General features: G+C 63.7%; 1 protein-coding gene across 1 annotated transcript; it reads right to left on the minus strand.

Moving 5' to 3' along the window:
- Positions 1–3,240: 3,240 nt before the first annotated feature.
- On the minus strand, positions 3,241–11,802 carry LOC148591794 (maestro heat-like repeat family member 5). The gene is made up of 21 exons (XM_088536707.1): positions 11,676–11,802; positions 11,479–11,555; positions 11,135–11,275; positions 10,887–10,966; positions 10,358–10,478; positions 10,128–10,241; positions 9,612–9,716; positions 9,228–9,411; positions 8,943–9,052; positions 8,665–8,880; positions 8,328–8,479; positions 8,091–8,223; positions 7,477–7,664; positions 7,250–7,387; positions 6,558–6,672; positions 5,799–5,975; positions 5,129–5,284; positions 4,595–4,752; positions 4,073–4,359; positions 3,748–3,807; positions 3,241–3,440 (listed from the first exon to the last, which is right to left on the minus strand). The coding sequence occupies exons 1-21, from the start codon at positions 11,800–11,802 to the stop codon at positions 3,241–3,243; spliced, it is 3,039 nt and encodes a 1,012-aa protein (XP_088392833.1).
- Between the last annotated feature and the right edge of the window lie 829 nt (positions 11,803–12,631).

Here is a 12,631-nt window from a genome sequence, read left to right on the forward strand (position 1 = left end):
GACTCCGGACCTGAACCGGGACCTTGACCCTGGACCTGACTGTGAACATGACCCCAGGCCTTTACCATGGACATGAGCCTGGACCTTGACTCTGGACCTGACCCTGGACACTGACTCCCGGACGTCACCCTGGACCTTGATTCTGTCCTGACTCCGGACATTGACCCTAGACCTGGACTCTGAACCTGATCCCGGACCTTGACCCCAGACCTGAGTCCATAACATGAGCCTGGACCTTGACCGCGGCCATGACTCCAGACCTGACCTTGGATATTGGCTCCAGATGTCACCCCAGATCTTGATTCCGTCCTGACTCTGGACATTGACACTGGACCTGACTGCGAAGGTGACCTTGGGCCTTCACTAGGAACCTTGACCCTGGACCTTTAATCCAGACCTGACTGTGGATATGATTCCGGACCAGGCTCCCAGGCCTCGGCTCCCGGCTTTCGGCTCCTAACCTTGACCGTGGACCTGACTCCAAACCTGACCCTGGACATAGACCCAGGGTCTGACTCGAGATACTGACCCCGAACCTGACTCTGTACTTTGACCCTGGACCTGGCTCTGGACATTCACCCTGGATCCGAGTCCCGCACCTTGTCCCCAGACCTTGAATCTGGACCTGACTCTGGACATGATTCCGGCCTAGGACCCCGGGCCTTGGCTCCTAACCTTGACTGTGGACATGACTCCAAACCTGACCCTGGGCATTGACCCAGGGTCTGACTCTAGATACTGACCCCAGACCTGACTCTGTATTTTGACACCAGGCATGACCCTGGATCTGGATTCTGGATCTTGAGTATGGACCTGACTGCGGACCCGACTCTGGACCTTGACTCCAGACTTGATCCCAGACCTGACCTTGGACCTTAACACCAGGCCTGGCTCCGAACATTAGCACTGGAACAGACTGCGGACCTTGACTCGAGACCTGGCCCAGGACTTGACCCCGGACATGGCCCTTAACCTGATACCAGACCTTGACTCTGGACTTGACCCTGGAATTTGACCCCAGACCAGTATTTGGACCTGATTCCAGACCTGATCCTGGACCTTGACTCTGAGCTTGACCCCAGACCTGACGCTGAAACTTGACAGACATGACTCCGGACTTGACCCCAGACCTCACTCCAGACATTAACCCCAAACATGACCCTGGACCTGACTGTGGACAATTGGGCCTGGACCTGATGCCGGGCCTGATTCCGGACTTTACCCCAGACCTTGACCGCAGACCTGGCTCCAGAGCTTGACCTCGGACCTTGACTTCGGACCTTCACCGCGGACTTCATCCCTGGAATTCACTCCGGACCTGACTCTGGACCTTGATCCTGGACCTGACCACAGATGTTGACCCCAGAGCTTTCACCGCACTTTGACTCCAGATCAGATCTGAGACCTTGACTCCAGACACTGACATCAGAGCAGACTTCGCACCTTACCCTGCATCTAGTATCTGGACCTCATCCTGGAGCTGACCCCAGACCTTGACTCCTGTCTCTAACCAAATGGTGTCATTTGAGTAATGACACCAGCCTCTTAGCCATCTATGGAGCCAGTGATTTTTCCTGTTTCTCCCAGTGTGCTTCCCTGACACTGAGCGGAGAGGGGAGAAGACCACCTGAGCACCCCCCTCCCTCAACTCATCTCCCCAGTGCCCTGAAGTCCCATTTCTTGAGATGACTGCAGGGTGTGACTCCACTAACCTATCCCTTTCTCACATTCTATGATGGTCCTTAGCCTTTCTAGCTCCTCCTTCCGGGCAGCGATGCCACCAGGCTAAGCAGTTTTTCCACCTGCCCACACCTAACACAGGTGTTGTCTCTCCTACCCCCTGGAAACACTAAGGAGCTCAGACACTCTGGAAGCCGGAGAGCAGGACCCCTGCATGTGCATTTGACAGCTCCTCACTGAGGGGCCGAGCGCCCGGAGCGGAACTTCGCCCTAACGGCCGCGCCCCAGCCCTAGAGGCCGCGCCCCCGCCCTAACGGCCGCGCCGCCTCCTCTGCTGGCGGCGCCCGCGCTGCCTCAGCGCCGCCTCTCGTGAGGAGCTCGCGCTGTCCGCCCGGGGGCCGGGGCTGCCTCTCCCTCGCTGCGCTTTCCTACTGTCCGGCTTGTGCTACCCACGGCAGGTGCCCCTGCGCGAGCAGCGGCTGTGGAGCCCTTCCCTTCGAGAGGCGAGCGAACAGCATCAGAGAGGCTGATGTAGGGGCTGCATCCTCAGCTGGGTGCCGGTGAGGGAGCTGCTGCTCTGCTCTACGGACTGCCACTCTGCTCAGTGCCTGGCCGCCCAGCACCAGCACAGCCTGGAAAGGGCATCTTGCCTCCTGATTCTCTCGTGGCCATGGGGCAAAGCTCCCCGAAGGGCCTGCTGTGGCCATCCTGAGAGCAGGAGCCCACTGGGGCTGCAAGCCCTGCTGCAACCACTGCAGGAGCAGGCCCCGCTCATCCCTTGTCCTGGGTGCTCTCAGGGGGCTTCTTTGCCAGCATCTTTGCTCCCATCCTCTTGGGCAGAGGATTTGTTGCAAGAGTGAAGCCATGTCCTCATACGCTTCCTTGAGCTCTACAGACATTTAGTCATGTTCTCTTTGTTGATTCTGGCATCAAAGGAGGACAGGGGCTTTTTGCACAATTGAAGAGCATAGCGGATGTGAAAGCGAGTACACTTCTCATTTATAGATTCTGTCATTGGGCTGCAGAGATAGTGTTGGGTTGTATCCTAGTTACAAGCATAGGCAAAGCATTGTATGTATTTTTGACTAGGCCTGAAGAGCAGAGTTATCTGGCACCAGCTTTAGAAAATGAATATTTTGATTGAGTCAAGGGGCACAGCTTTGCCTTCTGGCAAAGGGAACTTTCCCAGGAGAGGAGCTTCTGGGGCAGCTGCGGCCAGAGCATGGCAGCCGCCTGCTCCCTCCTGGGCTCGGCCACAGTAGGCGAAGCCGGGGGCAATGAGAGACGAGCTCTGGCTCCTGCCTCCATGAGCTCTTTTCAGCCCTGAGCTTTTTGTCAAGGGAACTGGGGGCTTCCCCAAGTGCTGCAAGGGGTGGGGATGAGGTTGGGGTGGCCACAGGCTGCTGGAGACAGCGCATGCCCAACTCCTCTCGCCAGGGGAACCCAACTCCTTCACAACTTGTGTTTTCTACTGCTTCATTCACCAAAGAAAGGACACGACACGTGATGAAGAGGCAAGGCTGCTTCTTTGTTGACCCTCGCACGCAGGGCACCCTGGCATCAAGGTGCATCCGAGCGCCAGCAGCAAATACTGCCGCCCCGCAGAGGACGGTGCCACCTCTCCCACACTCTCCTCAGGCGGTTGCGCAGGCTGTCGTGGGAGGGAGTCTGCTTCCCTGGAGCTCTCAAGATCAGCACGGTTTGCGTGGCCAGGGAAGAGACGGTCAGGCTGCTGTCCTCGTGCTGCAAGCCTTGCAGGGCTGAGAGGGAAGGAGCAGAGCTGAGATGAAGCCCCCTATCTCACCAGACCCCAGGAATTCCCCCCGACATGGCCTGTCCCACACGGCTCTTCCCAGAGCCAGGAGGGAGTCAGGGGAGTAACGGATCAGCCGGCAGGAATGTCCCAAAGGTGCCTGAAATCTCTCTCTACTCTACCCCTACGACCAGCCCTGCTCCGCTCGGGGAGCAGAGCCCTCCTCGCCTGCGGCAGCCATGGCAGCTCCTTGGCCGGGCTCTCTCTGCCTCCCTCCGCCCAGCCCTGCCTGCCAGCCCGCTGCCCTCACTCACCCTCACAGATGTTCTCCACCTTCTCCTTGCTCTGGCCCCTCAGGCAGCGCCCAGTGAGCCCTAGGCGCACACACAGACCCCATAAATCCTGCTCCGCAAACCCGTCCCCCTCCTGCCTGCCCTACAGGCCTGGCCCTGCGTCCACCTTCACTCGCTCAGGGCTCACCCCAGTGCCTGTCCCCAGAGTGACCCGCAGGGGCCCTGCTGCGAGGGACTGAACAAGGCTGCCACCAGCCCCTCAGGTGCGGGCAGAGATGGCCAAAGGGGGCACAGAGAGCCCAGGGGACCTGGCCCTGCCTCAGGCCCACAGGGCTGCGGCAGCCACAGGGCTGGTTCCTGCGGTCAGCGCAGCAGCCGGGGCTGGGGCCGAGCTGTCCCGGAACAGAGAGGGACCCCCGGGCTTGGAGCTCACCAAGAAACCTCACGGCCGCCTCGCACAAGGCCTCCTGGCTGCTCTCCAAGTACGCCAGGCTCTGGCGCAGGTACTCATCTGCGCTCCTCCTGCCCCTCTCCCCTGCCAGCTGCGGAGAGCACAAGGCCATGGGCTTGGCGCACACCCTGCACACGCAGCTCCCACTCCCTCCACCCAGGAGCAGCCGCCCCGGCCTTCCCCTGCCCGGACACGCGGGACCCCCCACACAAGCTGGGCAGTGCGGAGCTTGGCAGGGAGCAGAGGGCCGCCTGCTGCCCAGGCCTGCTGAGGGGCCCTCCTGCTGCAAGGCCCAGCCGGGCCAGTGGCTGCTTTAGCAGAGCAAGAGGCGCCTGCAGAAGAGCCCCCGGAGCAGGGCACTTGGAGAAGGGCAGCGCGACAGCTGCTCCAGCACCCAGAGCCACCAGCCACGCGCACTGGGCATGGAGGGGAAAGGCCCTGTCCAGGGTGTGGGCGCTGGGTACAGTCCTTACTAGGCACTCGCTGATCTTCCACGGCTGCTGGCTCTCAACCAAGTGCCTCAGCTTCTTCCACTTGAGGAACTTGGCTGCTCTGAGGAGGGCTTCCTGAGCGGCCTGCACAGCAAGAAAAGGGGAGATGCCACCGCGGCCCAGGGCACAAGAGCCTGTGTCCCCCTCGTCTTGGCAGGGCTCCTGCCCTTTCCTGGCCCATGATGGCAAGGGGCAGCAGCAGAGCACCGAGTCTGCTTTGGGGTCCATTTCCCCCCTCAGTGGGCAGAGACAGGGGGAACCCACCAGCCCAGGCACCTTGTCCGGCCTGGGCAGCCCAGCAGAGACTCCCCAGAGCTGCTGAGCTGTCGCCAAGGCCAGCAGGAGGCTGAAGGGCTGTGAGTACACAGGCACCCAGCCAGGACTCGGCCAGGACTCCCCCCCACAGGTATTCCCATGGTGGGTGCTCAGCTGCCCGGCATGCCCCGGCACCCAGCCGTACCTGGACCACGCTTGGGCTCTCATCCTCCAGATGGAAGAGCAGTGGTAGCAGGCTCCTGTGCACCTGCATCTTCATCTGCTCGTTTTTGGGGTCCGCTGCTACCTCCATCACCTTGTTGAAGAGGTGCATGGAGAGCTTCCGCGTGTGGTCAGACTCCTGGAGGCAGGGAAAAGAGGACTCCTCAGGCCTGGCTGCTCCAAGGCCAGATGAGCTCGCGAGGCGGCGCGGCCCGTGGGGAGATGGAGCTTTCAGACCCTCCCTCTGCACCCAGGAGCTGTGGGCCAGGTGTGCAGACACTGCCAAAGGCAGCGCAGCTTCCACAACAGGCTGCACTCAGGGCGAGCGCAGCTCGGGGAGACATCTGTCCCTCAAGGGCTCCTCTGGCCCTGGCCACACTCCCCCGCGCGCCCTCAGCCGAGGCCCAGAAGACCTGCCTCAGGATGGTCCTGTGGGGAGGCCGTGGCCTGCGGCCCAGGGCACCACGGGCAGCACAGGGCAACGATCCCAAGAGCCACGGGGCAAGAAGGCTCCCGGCAGCGGCCAGAGCCCGTGCTGGGAAGCACAAAGGCACGTGCTGGGCACGCACGCCCAGGGGAGCGGGGCGCAGCCGTGACCCACACGCAGCCTCCCGGGCACCCCAGCAGGGCCCTGGCTCTCCCCACAGCCTTACGTCCTCAAAGAGCGGCAGGAGCCTCTCAGACAGCGGCAGAGCCCTGTGGGTGAGCCTGGCTCTCTCCAGGACAGGGACCAGATGGCTGAGCACCAGGAGCGCCTTGGTGCTTATGTTCCTGTCCTCATCCTGCAGGCGCATCATCAGCAGGGGCAACAGGAACTGCATCTTGCCGACCTGTGGGAATTACTACCTCATTTCCTCAAGAAATAAAAGACTGGCCGCCTTATTAGACACCAGCTTCCCCTCTGGCTCCCTCTGGGCACCCCTTTTGGAGCTGGCTCGCTTGGTGCTGGGTCAAGACCTTGAACACTGCTCCCGACACCCAGCCAAGTGCAGGCTGCCCGGTTCCCCAGCCCCACGCTGCCCACACAGCTTCACCCGCCTGTGCCCTGCTCACCATCTCCCCTCTCTCGCACAGCAAGACGAGGCCTCTGAGCGTCAGCTCCCGCATCACCCTGCGGCGACTCCTTAGAGATCTTGAAAAGACCTCCAGGAAATCGTCTTCGTCGCCGTGCAGGTCCCTGCAGGCCAGCAGCTGAAACGCAGAGCACACGCAAAGTGGCAACAGAGGCAGCACTCCCTGCGTCGGGCAGGCAGAGCCCGGCCCAAAGGCAGCAGCGAGTGCAGGGAGCCCCGGGGGCCCCACTCCCTGGCCGGGGCCTCAGGGCGCTCCGCGCACGTCCCTCGCCGCTCCTCCGCCTCCCTCCAGTAGCCGCAGCGCCAGAGGCGCCGGCAGCCGGGCACCGCCAGGCTCACCTCCACCAGGAAAGCCAGGGCAGGCACCTCCCTGCTGTCCTCCTCGCTCGTCAGCAGCACCACGAGCCGATCAAAGAGGAAAGAGCGCAGCGCTCTGGGGCTCTTCCTCATCTCTCTGGCAGAGGGAAGAAGGCACAGAGAGGTGTGAGCAGCCCAGGCTGTGCAAACCTCTTCTGCCATTGCACTCCTGGGCCCTCGCACCAGACCCCCACGGGCCACCACACGCAGGGCAACGCCACCTCGGTGCTCTGCTCAGCAGCAAACGCTCGTGGTGGCATCGTCTTTCCCCACCACCCCTCGCCAGGAGAGCGTCACGGCCCACCGTCATTTGGTGTCTTTTGCGCAGGGACACTGCACAAACACCCTTCCCACCCTGGCGACCAGCCTTCCAACACGACCCCCTCCTGGCATCAAGAGCTCAGGTCCCTCAGGGGGGACTCTAGCCATTGGGAGGGGCTGCCGTGGCCATCACCCTCTCTTGGGCCTCCTGACACCAGCCTTGCCCAGCAGCTCGCAGAACCGGGCAGCCATGCAGCAGGGGCTTCCTTGACCCCTCCCCTTGGTCAGGTCTCCCTCGCAGGGCTGGAGGCTGCAGCCCCATTCTGGAGAGCGGGGCACCCCTGCGCGCTCTGGGGGACACTCTGTCTACAGGGGGAAATGCTGGGGCACGGCAGGCACGAGGGGGCTCTCACCTGGCCAGCAAACCCAGTCCCTGGTGCTGCGTCTCGGCGCTCTGGAGCATGGCCCAGCCGCCCTTCCTGGCCATGGCCAGCACCAGGCTCTCGTGGCCAGCGTGGCAGAGCAGAGCTTTCATGGTCTGCACCGCCAGCCTGTGTGCAGAGCAAACACCAGGTCACACCGTTACCCCCAGCCCTGCCTGTAGCTCCGTGGCACGCCACGGCGGGGATGCGACAGGCACCTCACGGGGCTGCTGCGTGGGGCCTCTTCCCCTTGGAATTCCTTCCACAGCAGGCCTGACTCTTCTGGCTTCAGCGCTGCGGTGAAAGAGCTCTGGAAGAGCAGCGCCAGGAAGAGCTGGGGGAAGAGCGGCTCTAGCACCTGCAGGCAGGGCGGCTGGCGCAGGATCTCCTGGAGCGCTCTGCTGGCCTGCGGAAACAGCCCAGAGAGAGCTCTCGCTGCCGAGATGTCCCTCCTGGGCTGCGTGAACTCCTGCTTGGCCCCTAACCACATCCCAGGCCCCCAGTGCTGCCCCCAAGCCAGGCTGGCAGCAGGCCACACGAGGCAGGGAGATGCCGCCATGGAAGGAGACACAGAGCCGCTCAGGCCAGCTCCGTGTGTCTTTGCGTGCAGAGGGCCCAACGCAGGCACAGCAGCTGCGCAGGCTGGCGCAGCCCGGGCCGGGTGCTGGCCAGGGCCCTGCCAGCCTTAGCCCTCCCTCCCGTGCCGGGCCTGTGCGTCCTGCGGGAGCCCATGGCTTGGAGGTGGGTGCAGAAGGGCAGGGGGAGCCCTGTCTCTTGCCCGCAGAGGCAAGTGCAGCCCTAGGAGAGAGCCCGGCGTCCTGCACAAACTCACGGCCAGGGAAGAGACAGCCGAGGAGTCCGTGTCGTGCAGCGGCCAGTCCTCCAGCACGCTGAGCAGCTCCCGCAGCACCCGCTCCGCAGCTCCGGGCGTGGACACGAGCGCCTTCCACATGGCTGCGGCGGCGCTGCAGGCCCAGAGCGCTTGCTCAGCGGGTGCTGCAGCCGCAGCGCCGTGGCCTGCGCTGCCCGCCAGCCCTGCCGCTGCCCGCCAGCCCTTGCCAGCACAGACCTGTCGCAGGATGGGGAGCAGTACAGCAGGCAGGCAACCACCACGTCCGGGAACGTGCTGCTCCGGAGAAGAGCCCTGCTCAGGCTCTGGTGCGCAGCCGCGTCGCTGATGGACACGATGTTTAACCAGATGTCTCGCACCATCTTTGACACCTGCAGGACACAGGGCTCAGAGTGGGGCTGCGGCCACACTGCAGCCCTTTGCCCAGCTCCCACTGAGAAGGGCTGCCCCTGCCACCGCTCTGCACTGGCCTCACAGGGACTCGGGTCCTGCACTCAGGGCAGAAACAGGCCCCCAAATGCTGGAGCCCCGGCCATGCCACACACAGCCCACTTACATTCTCCAGAAGGGATGCATCGTCTGCCACAAATGCATCCAGCATGTGAGCAGCCGCCTGCGTGTTGTAACCGCTGCAGGCTCTCATGCCCCGGATGGCTGCCAGGATGACCTCCGCCCTCTCATCAGGCTGCAGGTACTTGCCAAAAAGCTGTGGCACAAAGGAAGGCAGCCGAGAGAGAGACGTCACAGCCCCGCTCCCAACTGCGGGGCCTGGCTGAGCAGCACGTGGCCCTGGAGAGCGACGTGGGGCCGTCCAGCCAGGGAGCCGCTCCTTACCCTGCTCATCTCCCTGATGTCCTTGGACCTGGAAAGCTTTAAGGTGTTCCCAGCTTCCCTGTCCTTTAGCAGCTCCTGGTGCTGTGGGCTATCCCGCGGCAGCTCCCTGCCTGCACCGGAGGGGAAACACACGACGCTCAGCAGGAAGGCGGCAGAGCTGGAGATGCCGCTGAAGGCGGCAGGGAGAAATCTGCCCTGGCAGACCACGTGCCCGTGCCAGGACAGGACGGGCAGCAGGATGCCCAGCAAGGCACCGGAAGGGGGAATTGCTTCAGAGCTTCTTACTCTCTTCCCGCAGGAGGTATTCATAGAGATGCCAGAGAGCTTCAGCTGCACTGCCACTGCTCCCTTCGTCCTGGTAGGCGCAGCACAGGGTGAGATGCCCCACCAGCTGCCCCAGGACCGGCATACTCTGCCCAAAGAAGCTGTCGCTGCTGCTGCTGCTGCTCCCAGTGAAGCATCTGCGGGCCTGCGGGAGGGAGGCAGTGCTGACACCCGGCCTGCGGGCGCCGCTCGGAACCGAAGCCCTGAGTCCCATCCAGGCCAGGATCCTGGGGCAGCCAGAACTTTGGTGACTGCCCCGGGAGGGAGCCTGGAGCTGCAGGACACGGCCACGTGCTGACGGGGGCAGGCGGGGGCTGCAGCTTGCCGGCCCCGCAGGCTCCTTACCGGCAGCAGGAAAGAGCTGACGAGGAGATCGCTCAGCCTCGCAACGCGCCCCACGGCCCTCTCCCGCACAGCTGCCTGCTGGCTCTCCGTGAAGGGCAGCAGGACCTGGGAGGAGAGAAGCTGCTGCTCTGCTCTGCGGCCTGACGCTCTGCTCAGTGCCCGGCCACACTTATGCCTCCCAGCACCAGCACAGCCTGGAAAGGGCATCTTGCCTCCCTATTCCCTCGTGGCCATGGGGCAGACCCCGCAGAAGGGCCTGCTGTGGCCACCCTGAGAGCAGGAGCCTGCTGGGGCTGCAAGCCCTGCTGCAACCACTGCAGGAGCAGGGAGACGAGCAAGGGATGTTGGCTGCAGCCAGGAGACACTGGGTGTCACAGAGGACAACCGTGGGGATCCCCACTGGCAGGAGGGGGCCTGTCCCCTCGCAGCACTGGGCTCTCTGCAGCTGCTGCTGGACAAGTGGCCTCCCACCACAGGGGCTGCTCCTGGCAGCTCTGCTCCTGGCAAATACCAGACCTGCAGGATGCTCTGCATGTCCACGAGGCTGGAGGCAGGGCTGCTGAGCACCAGCACCTGCAGCAGGCTGTCCATGGCATCCAGGGTCTGCAAGGGGCACAGAGAGTTGAGGTGCTTCTTCCCCACTGTTCCTCACCTGCCACAGGAGGCTGGGAATTCCTCCTGCCCCAGGGGGACATCTGTGGTCCTGCCCACAGCAGGGGGAGGCCCCAGGGCAGGGGAGCACCCACCTTGGAGTAGAGGACAGCATCCGGGCCCTGCAGCTGCTCCACGGGAGGCAGGGAGAAGACGCTGCAGAAGCAGGCCTGCAGCAGGCTCTCCCGTTTGCGCTCCGAGAGCAGCCTGGCTTTGCTGCAAGCACAGAGAGGGCCTCTCAGTCGCGGGGCTGGCAGCAGCACCCTGAGGCCTTGGGAAGGTGGATGCAGACCTGGGGGTGGGAGGGCCGTGGACGACACCTGCACTAGGGGTGTGGGGAGCCCCACAGGGAGACCCCTCTTCCCCCAGCTTGCTGGCCAGGGACAGAGGACAGGCCTGGCGGGGGCCCAGTGCCCTCCCCACCTCCTGCCCCACCTGTGGGGGAAAGGCCAGGGGACACGCGGGAGCCACAGGGCCCTCTCTGCCCTCCCATCTCCCCCCTTCTCGGGCCCAGCCAGTGCCCTGGGAGAGACCCCAGCAGCGGGGAAGCCTCCCCACGAGGACTGGGGCCCTGGTGCACGTCTGCTGGAGAGGCCCTGGCCAAGCCAGGCGCTGGGCAGCTACCTCATGGCAGTGATGGCGAGCAGGACTTGCTGCCGCACCGCCGTGCCCAGGTGGTCACGGGGCTCCTCCTGCAGCAGCACCTGGAGAGCACAGGCAGGAGAGGCCATAGGGAGCTGCCAGGGCCCCACAGGACACCAGGGCCCCCCAGCCAGGGCCCCCCACCTCCCTGTGCTCACACAAGCCCTCCTGTCCCCAAGGCTGGGCCGGTGTCCCCCGACCAGGCCTCTGGAGGTCCCCTCTCCCCTCACCTCCAGCATCTCCACCAGGTCCGACTTGCACCGCCAGAGCTCCTGCCGCACGGGGAGCGCGGGCCTGGCAGCACAGCGGGATGCTGGGCAGAGGGTGCAGAGGGAGGCCAGAAACTGCAGCTTCTTGGCCTCTTCCTGCTGCTACAAGCATAGGGAGAAACAGAGAGTGTAAGGGGGGCAGGACCAGCAGCATCAGAGCAGCGCAGGGGCTGCAGCCTCAGCTGGGCACCTGCAAAGGAGCCGCCTCCACAGCCAGCTGCCCCACGGGGCCTTCAGGGCTCGGCACAGCCCAGGGACCCAGCAGGAGATGCCGGCGCAGCCCCGAGCGCGTTGGCGACGCTCACCTGCCCTCCAGAGATGAGAAAGGCGCGCACGTGCTCCAGGGCTTCTGCCTCCTCCCGGGGCAGATCCAGGCCAGGAGCTGATGGAGAAAGAGCGGGCAGAGCTGCAGGGCTGGCGGAGAGCGGGCACGAGGCAGCCCAGGCCTCTGCGCCACGGCCCGCTGCTGCCCCTGCCCAGCCCAGCGCTGCCCCTCACTCACCCGATGGCACCTCCTCGGGCACAGACCACACATGGGACTCCAGGTCGCAGGTGTTCGATGCGACCGCCCCATCCTCCTTCACCTCCTCACCAGCCACCGAGGGGCGGCTGGGGGGTCGCTCCGCCATCCTGGCCGCGTGGCCAAACTCCGCGGAGCCGCCCGGGGACAACAGGCAAAATTCCGGGTGCTCTCAGGGGGGCTCCTTCGCCAGCACCTTCGCTCCCGTCCTGTCCTGTTGCCGTCCTCCCGGACACTGCGGGCCGAGCCCGCCTGGCCAGGATGTCACAGCAGCGCAGTCACAGAGGGCCCCGCTGTCACAGGAGGGCGGCCCTGTGACCCACTGAGGAGGGGCAGGATGTCCCTTCATGGGGCACAGGCCCCGTCCATCCCCTATCCTGGGTGCTCTCAGGGGGCTTCGTTGCCAGCATCTTTGCTCCCATCCTCTTGGGCACTGTGGGCCAAGCCTACCTGGCCAGGCTATCGAGAGGATTTGCTGCGAGCGTGAAGCCATGTCCTCATACACTTCCTTGAGCGCTACAGACATTTAGTCATGTTTTCCTTGTCGATTCTGGCATCAAAGGAGGACATGGGCTCTTTGCACAATTGAAGAGCATAGCGGATGTGAAAGCGAGTGCACTTCTCATTTATAGATTCTTTCATTGGGCTGCAGAGATAATGTTGGGTTGTATTCTAGTTACAAGCATAGGCAAAGCATGTGTGTATTTTTGACTAGGCCTGAAGAGCAGAGTTATCTGGCACCACCTTTAGAAAATGAATATTTTGATTGAGTCAAGGGGCACAGCTTTGCCTTCTGGCAAAGGGAACTTTCCCAGGAGAGGAGCTTCTGGGGCAGCTGCGGCCAGAGCATGGCAGCCGCCTGCTCCCTCCTGGGCTCGGCCACAGTAGGGGAAGCCGGGGGCAATGAGGGACCAGCTCTGCCTCTTGCCTCCATGAGC

This window comes from Tinamus guttatus, unplaced genomic scaffold (assembly GCF_059628265.1).
Source record: "Tinamus guttatus ecotype Peru unplaced genomic scaffold, ASM5962826v1 Tinamus_guttatus_pri_ptg000702l, whole genome shotgun sequence".
Lineage (NCBI taxonomy): Eukaryota > Metazoa > Chordata > Aves > Tinamiformes > Tinamidae > Tinamus > Tinamus guttatus.

Excerpts from the sequence above, each read along its gene's own strand:
- LOC148591794 (XM_088536707.1), bottom strand. The coding sequence starts at position 11,802 with ATGGCGGAGCGACCCCCCAGCCGCCCCTCGGTGGCTGGTGAGGAGGTG. Across the intron at positions 10,242-10,357 it reads ATGCTGTCCTCTACTCCAAG|CACCTCAACTCTCTGTGCCC; the intron begins GTGGGTGCTCCC and ends GTGGGGAAGAAG. Across the intron at positions 8,881-8,942 it reads ACATCAGGGAGATGAGCAGG|CCAGGCCCCGCAGTTGGGAG; the intron begins GTAAGGAGCGGC and ends CGTGCTGCTCAG.